General features: G+C 37.2%; 2 protein-coding genes and 1 non-coding gene across 3 annotated transcripts; 1 reads left to right on the forward strand and 2 right to left on the reverse strand.

The window, feature by feature from the left end:
- Nucleotides 1-926: 926 nt before the first annotated feature.
- On the reverse strand, nucleotides 927-3,983 carry LOC113282689. Its single transcript, XM_026531733.1, has 7 exons — nucleotides 3,805-3,983; nucleotides 3,521-3,607; nucleotides 3,247-3,414; nucleotides 3,012-3,170; nucleotides 2,877-2,930; nucleotides 2,621-2,767; nucleotides 927-1,397 (listed from the first exon to the last, which is right to left on the reverse strand). Exons 1-7 carry the CDS (start codon nucleotides 3,958-3,960, stop codon nucleotides 1,029-1,031), a joined length of 1,140 nt encoding a protein of 379 aa, XP_026387518.1. The 5' UTR covers nucleotides 3,961-3,983; the 3' UTR covers nucleotides 927-1,028.
- A 584-nt stretch (nucleotides 3,984-4,567) lies between these two features.
- TRNAS-GCU lies at nucleotides 4,568-4,649 on the forward strand. The gene has a single exon. It is a non-coding gene; the product is annotated as a tRNA-Ser (tRNA).
- A 247-nt stretch (nucleotides 4,650-4,896) lies between these two features.
- Nucleotides 4,897-7,551, reverse strand: LOC113282688 (sugar transport protein 7-like). Its single transcript, XM_026531732.1, has 4 exons — nucleotides 7,187-7,551; nucleotides 6,723-7,042; nucleotides 5,941-6,567; nucleotides 4,897-5,678 (listed from the first exon to the last, which is right to left on the reverse strand). The coding sequence occupies exons 1-4, from the start codon at nucleotides 7,329-7,331 to the stop codon at nucleotides 5,232-5,234; spliced, it is 1,539 nt and encodes a 512-aa protein (XP_026387517.1). The 5' UTR covers nucleotides 7,332-7,551; the 3' UTR covers nucleotides 4,897-5,231.
- Nucleotides 7,552-8,130: the final 579 nt, after the last annotated feature.

Genomic DNA, 8,130 nt, shown 5'->3' on the forward strand with positions numbered 1-8,130 from the left:
CCTGATATTTTCCTAGTTTATTCGGCCCGACTTGGAAGTCGCCGTGTTTGGTTTCATCATTGAAGTTTGTGTTGGTGAAATGACAATATGTGGGAAAATGATGAAACCAATTTCGGTTTCATCTAGTTTTGGTGAAACCAATTTTGGTTTCATCATTTTTTCTGTTTGGTTTCATCATTTTTTTCTCATTTTGTTGAATAGTGATCAATGAAATTCATTTTTTATGGCGGTGGCGAATGATTGGTGGTGGTGGTTGGCGATAATGGTGGTGTTACTCAGCGATAGTGGTGGTGGTCGTCGGCGTGGTCTGTGGTGGTGGTCGTCATCGGCGGTGGTTGGTGGTGGCGTTCTGGTGGTAGCTGTTGTTGTTGGTGGTGGTGGCGCGATGGTGGTTGGCGGCGGCGATTATGGCGCGGTGGTTGGCAGCGGCGGTTATGGCGCGGTGGTGGTTGGTGATGTTGGTGGCGCGGTGGTGGTTGGCGGCGGCGGTTGTCGCGCGGTGGTGGTGGTTGGTGACGGTGGTGGTGCGGTGGTGGTTGGCGGCGGCGGTTCTGGCTCGATGGTGGTTGGTGGCGGTGGTAGTGGTTTGGCAGCGGCGGTGGTGATGGTGCCGCGGTGGTGGCTGGCGGCGGCGGTGGTGGTGGCTTGGTGGTGGTGGCGCGGTGGTGGTGCTGCTGGTTGTGGTTGACAGCGGTCGGTGGTGGTGTTCGGCGGTATTGCTGGTGGTGCGTTGTTGTTGGCGGTGATAATTTAAAAAAAATAATTAAAGGTGGGGTTGACTTTCGATTTTATTGGTATGACTTAAACTAGAATGGTAATATAGACGGTTTATATTAAATTGGGTTTTTGTAAACAATTTGTTTTGTTGGAGTTTTTGGGTATGGATAGTGACACCTTTGGTGTTGTAACTAGCGGACTGAGGGAAAATTATAATAATTTTCCTTGCACATATGAAGTGCCATATCCAAAAATAAAAAGTATTCTAGAAAATAAATAAATATTCCTTGCACATATGAAGTGCAAAATACTTATAAATAACACTCAGCACCATCAAGCCCCCCTCCAAAATGAAGCATATTGTGTTTGCTATAATACTTAGCATCATAAAGATTAACAGACCCACGACAGTCAACAACAGTGTCAACACTTTCGGGTTGTAAACTCTGGTTAGATTCGTCTATGTATTTGAGGTCTGCAAAGTATCCAGTAGTTTCATAATACTCATCTATGGATAAACCACTACCCATTGGCGGACTAACTCCATCATTTCCAGCCTTTACACGACCTCCCCAAAAAATAGACTCAACACCTGGTTTAAATAGTTCGAATAGTTGATTTGGCCAATACCCTATTTTTACATCATCTAAGATCAACCACCATTTCCCTGTTTCTTGTTCCTGCAACGTATGAACAAAATTATTACCAATTACTGTATATTCGGGTAGGTGATTCAAAAGTCACAGTCAGTAAATAAATAAATAAAATCTATACATCAAACGGAATCAACCGCTACACACTAAAATTTGAATCTAATTCATGTTGTATATGATTTTTTTTTTTTTTTTTTTTGACACAATGTTGTATATGATGTACAAATATTGATAAACCTCTTTTGGGTGAAGCCTTCTTTTTAGTTGGTCACAAAAATACAAAATAACTTGGTGTCGCTCTAATATTATTAGTGTGACCTTAAATATTAACAATACTATACATATGTATTCAAGGGTGCAAAGGTACATTGAATCAATATTTGTACATTCACAAAAATATCATTGTTATAAAAATAGAATAAAAAATTTAAAACTTAAATATCTTTTAAAATACATAGCGGATTTTTGCAAAGTTAGTATATTTGGAAAGATATTTGAATTATCTACATAATGAGTACAAATAAGAATATTAAAAAAAATTCTCATTATTATCAAATTTGGTGTTGTTAAAAGAATCAAATTCAAACATGTGCATCACACATGTGGTCTTGCTAGTTAAATATAATAAAATTCTTTCAAAATTTTCTTTAAAATGCAATAATAAACGATAACGAGGGATTCTATTTGACAAGCAAAAATAGAATTTTATGTTGCATAAATGGTTATAATGGTGTTCAATCAAAAAATAATTAAACATCTGACACCACCTAAATAATTTTATGTTGCATAGATGACTTCTTTATCAATCTCCTTCTAGTCTCATGCTGGGTACACTGTATCTCTCTAATCTTGATTACGTATTATTACCAGTGGCCGAACTGGAAATTTTACTTGGGGGTGGCTTTGGATTTTTAGGGGTGGCTTAAACTTATTAATTGGGCTTGTTTTTATCAGCCCAAGTAAAATAAATAGTGAAAAAAAAGGGTTTTGGACTGACTTAAGCCAGCCGTAGTCTGGGCATAGTTCCGCCCCTGATTATTACTGTGAAAAACTGGAAGAATTAAGTGGCAAAATGTCCCAAAATGGGCCTCAAGGTTGATCAAAATACCCCAAAATTAATGGAATTGGGCATTTTAATTTTTTCCGTAATGTCCGGGACATTTTCACAGCCTCGAGGTCCATTTTGGGGCATTTTACCACTTAACCCAATGGAACTAAAGAAAGAAATTAAAGTATATATATATAATTACCAGAGAAATTTCAATTGCAACTTCATATTGTTGGCCCCCAATTATTGAAGTTTGAGCAACAGCCTGTCCAGGACCTCTTGTTTGGTGAACTTGAACATAACCGGGACAAAGTGTATTATAACATCCTGTTTTATGACCTCCATCACCCTGTTTAAATATGAAAGCAAAACTTAATTTTACACCTAACCGGCTGAATTTTTTTTATTTCAAAGACAAATTTATAATCTTTATATTTTTCTCATCATCCAAAACTTACAGTCCAGTATGCAAAGTTTCGAGTTTTGTCATCACCATACAAGTGAGGATTCACCTGATAAACTTAAGTAAATTAGTTCCAAGAAAATCAATGTACAGTTGACATGCAAAAGATTATTGAAAGTCAGCTACATACTGTCCATCCAAATTTGATAGCATTTGTTTGATTGAAAGGACCCGATTTGATAGAAAGTTCAGATGAGCTATATTGATCCGATCTTACTTCTGGATGCCATGCGTTGACTGTGCCTTTACCTCCGTGCATACCAGTCTTTTTATAATAAACACCCGCTCGCTAATTTGGTGTAAAATAAAAACCATTAATTAGGTAAGCTTTATAATAGACACTGATGGATGAAAATGATACTTACATATATACGATTAGCTGCACTGGGTGTCCAGGAAGATAAGGATTGGGATCTGATCAGATCTTCCTTGGTTGTCCTGCGAATAGGCACGGTACCTTTTGGGCATCCATCGCCTAGACTAAAGATTGATTTTTTATCGTGCGGCGTTGGGGGTATAGTTTCATCGTTCATCTATGCAATCATTTCAACAGTATAACAACGTTATTTCATTAGTTGATTTCTTTTAATGTAAGATTTGCCGAATCAAGATGTAAGATTGTCGCAACTAAAACATTACCAAACTCTTTTGGTCCTTGAGCAAAGGATGGTCGAAAGCGGGTTGTTTATGGAATTCAATGCAGTCATAGAGATCACCCCATTCAGCCTTTCCTCGACAAATAGAAAAGATTAATATTGTTACGCTGAACAAATTACGATGAGTTTAAGATCGAAAATAAGAAAATGTAAAGTAACAATAATATACAGTACGAGTACAATACTGAGAAATCCGACGAGAGAAGAAAAAAAGATAACCGGAATAAGACAAAAAAAAATATGGTTAACAAGAATAAAAATACGTACATGTATTGTTTTGATAGGTTGTTTATTCAGAATCCTGAGTTGTTCTTCCAACTCCAGATTCTCTTGTTTAGACAAGCTACTACTAATCCTTGCTTCCCCTACTGTTACTAGAATCAAGCACACAACCAATGACAAGAGACCTAAAGAAGAAGCCATGTTGATAAATCAAATTAAACTTGAAGTAGGGATCCAGGATTATTTGTACAAGTAGACTTGGTTAAAATATAGAAAAAAGTAGCATAAATGGCTAGTCGTATTTCCTTTGTAAAATAAAATAAAAATGGTATTAACTCCAGAAGATCTTTGTATATCTTTGGAGAAAAAAAGCTAATTAGAGAAAGAAAATGCATTACTTCCTTTTTTTATTTCCGAAATAAAGTCTAAACAAATCTCTCTTTGTCCTTCTTTTCCTTTACTTTTTCTGCGGAATTTAATTGTTATGAACTGAGTAGCTAGCTGTAGATTAAAATTGGTATTACATGAAGACAAGCTCTCACTTAAAATTGAGCGCATCCATGTAGTTTCTTGCAGCAAATAAAAGCACACATGAGATGGACGAAGAAGATATGCATTCTCAGCCTGTTGAGAGTTCCACACCAGTATACAACATGATCAGCTGAATATTTGTACATCAAATTAGTACTGTTGACGTAAATCCATAAAAATCTTGTGTGGAAACTATTAAGAACGAATTTAGTATCAAATGCATGATATGGAGTGGAAGCACAATGTCACAATAGGAATCCATTTGAGGTCACAAAATGACGCTTTGGCCGAGTGGTTAAGGCGTGTGCCTGCTAAGTACATGGGGTTTCCCCGCGAGAGTTCGAATCTCTCAGGCGTCGTTTTTTTCTTTTTGGCACATACTAGTGCCACTTTTTACTTTAGAGCTATATTCTAGACTCTACTGATGTTGTCGGTTTTGGATCTACTTGTTCAGTAGTTCTTACCTGGGGGAGCATGGGAGGCTCACTCACTAAAACAGTAGGCACATTGGAGTAGTTTGAACCATTAGAACAGCTTAGATTTTGTACTTGCACAATGTATTTCATATTGCAGAATAACAATTTGATTTTTGTAATTCCCCCATTGTTTCAGAATTGGAAACTTCAAACATTTAGCACTTTATCATTAAAATCATACAAATGTTCTAAACAAAAATGAAAAAAATCATACAACACAATTTTCTTCATCAATCAATACATATACTGTGTGTCAAACCATACTACAACATTAACATCACTAGAATCACATCCCTAATCTATTTTGCTTCTCAGTATGCTAGGATTAAACGTGCACATGAAAAGGTAATGCGCAACCTTTCACCGTATCCCTGCGTAGCTATACAAGCCCAAAGTCTCGATTTTCTGTTTTTCATATGCTGCACTGGCTCAAAGAAAACAAAAGGCCGCTAAATTCCTCGATTTTTATGCCTTATCTGAGCCAGCGTCTTCTTGCACTTGAATATCAGGCATTATTTTCTTCCAGAACCAGTGTTTTCTCCATAAGAGAATCATTTCCTCAATGGGAACTCCTTTAGTTTCGGGTAAGAAAACCCACACAAAAATTGTCATGATAACAATCCAGCCAGCAAAGAAGAGGAAAATCCCATACTTGAAGGCACACAACATCGACAAGAAAGATTGAGCAATCACAAAAGTGAAAAATAAGTTAACAGATACTGTTATACTCTGCCCTGCGGATCGGGTTTCTAATGGGAATATCTCACTAGGTACTGTCCATCCTAATGGTCCCCATGACCAACCGAAAGCTGCAACAAAGAGACATATAAACACTACTACCAGAACTGAGTAGCCTTTAGTGAGTTCCTTGTCAGCGCCAAACTTCAGTCCCAAGATTATGGAGACAATTACCTGTTTGAAACACACACCGAAATGAAACAAGGTTACATGTGACATTTACATAAAAATCATTCATCTAGTAATAGTTTCTTCACTCTGCTAGCACATAGGCCCTTCGGGATGAGCATAAGGCCGAGTGCAAAACCTTTGATTTCGCTTCTTTTAGGATGAGCATAAGGCCGGGTGCAAAATCTTGGATTTTTGCTTCTGAATTAGTAAATCAACCATGATAAAAACTAAAAACAAAATTAAAGAATATTTTCAGCAGTTTTACCTGGCACACAATCATCTGTATTCCACCCGAGATAAGGAGAACTCTGCGTCCCAATCTATCCACTAATGCAATCGAAATCAGTGTAGATAAGCACAGAACTGCTCCAGTTAAAACTGAAGAGTAAAGAGAAGCAGACCCTTTGAAACCCATAGTTTGAAACAACACTGGAGCATAGAAAAGAATTGAATTTATGCCAGTCAAGATCTGAAAAGTAGGCATAAAGATTGCCATAACTAATTGCGGTCTGTTCCTTTTCTCAAGTATATTCCTAAATGGGTGTTTGATGGAGTTAGCAAGTTCACTCGCTTCAACTATATCCTGATACTCTGCATTCACATTCTTCGTGCCTCTAATCTTTTCAAGAATCTCTCTTCCTCTTTCTTTCTTTCCTTGCTCAATCAAGCTGTTGGGTGTTTCCGGAAGAAAGTAGCCTCCAACTGTCATTAGTAACGCAGGTGCTGCAGCTAGACCCAACGAGAGTCTCCATCCCCATGGTTTAAGTTTATCTGTTCCGTAATTGACCATGTTTGCGGTGAATATCCCCAGTGTTGTTGCTAGCTGAAACATCATGTTTAAAGCTCCTCGGAGATGCGCTGGTGCCATCTCTGACAAGTAAAGTGGGACTGCCTAAACATATTCACGAAAATTAGAACTATATCAGATGTTTCCAAGCTTTTATGCAACAAAGAGTACACCCCAAATAAAAACTCAAACATAGGAAATCTAATGTTCTTGTAGCCAAGTGCCAGTGTGCAAGAAAACTGCGCTGAAGGGAAATTTACCTGATTTCCAAATCCAATTCCAACACCGAGCATAACACGGCCTATTATCAACATGATTAGGTTCAAAGCAGCGGCATTGAGAGCAGCTCCAATGAGGAAACTAATCCCACCGCAGATTATACTAGCTCGCCGTCCATAATTCCTTGTTATAGGTGAAGCTACCAGAGATGAAACCAGACCAGCAAGGTACAGTGAAGAGGTAAATGCTGCTAAACCTTGATTGTCATACTTACAGTAATTATCCTCATTCAAATGACCCTTTTTCTCAAACACTTTCGGAAAGAATTCTTTCAGAAAGGGATCCATGGATGTCACCCCACCTATTCATTTTTTGAACCATAATCAGTAAAACCCAAAATTCACAATTCAGCATTCTATCATTTGATATAATTCTGACATGATCATAATCATAAACCTAAGAAATTGAAGAAAAATGGGGTTTGGATGAATTTGAGAGGAAGTACCTGAGATACCAATGTCATATCCAAAGATTGAACCACCAATTGCAGCAACAATACAAGCAATGACCACAAAAGAAGTGACCTTTCCTTGATATTCATGTGCTCTCTCCTTTGCAACACCTGCAGGACCAAACCCACCACCAGCCATCTTCTTCTTCTTCTTCTTCTTCTGATTTTCTCAAAATTAAGATTTCAGAAACTTAATTAAGAGTAGGAAGAAGAGAATGGGGATATACTTGCATAATCCCTTCTGTACTGAAGTTTAAAGTAAGGGTTTTTATTTATTATGATCATTGACTAAACCCAAACAACTCATCACTTTCAGATAAATCTTAAAATTTTGAAAGGAAATAAATATCTGTCTTGAAAGAGATGAGATTCTTCATTAAATATGAATATAAAGACAACCCAACTTTTGAGTTTGCAATCAAATCATTTGCAAATGTAGAAGGGAGTGATGATGACTTAACTCCTACCATCTTTTTAACTACCAGCACTTGGGTTGTTGTCACTTTTCTTTGTATATCCAAATAACAAGGGGGAACCTGTAAAACAGATGCAAGTATTTACAATTGTTGTCAATCAGGACTGGTGGGTTCAGATCTGTTGTATGTTTGTTATCCATCCACATTCCCATTCATACTCTCCTCCATATATGGTGTCACAGTTACATGGTTTAACAGTTTACTCCAATGACGATTTTAAGTTAAAAAATGAAGGTATTAAAATTTATAGTACATTTAGTGATGGTCGGATGCACTCTCAAAAGTTATTTTCGAACTTCTAGAAACAAAAATAGTTAGAAATTAGGTTGGCAATAAAATTCGAGATGCAATTTTAGAAGCAATAAAAAACTTACAAAAAAAAACAGTTCTTTTACGAGACCTATTCCTATGTAAAAAAAAAGAAAATTAGGCTCAGGCCTCACTCATGGGTAACCCATAATA

Source organism: Papaver somniferum, chromosome 5 (genome assembly GCF_003573695.1).
Source record: "Papaver somniferum cultivar HN1 chromosome 5, ASM357369v1, whole genome shotgun sequence".
NCBI classification, from domain to species: Eukaryota; Viridiplantae; Streptophyta; class Magnoliopsida; order Ranunculales; family Papaveraceae; genus Papaver; species Papaver somniferum.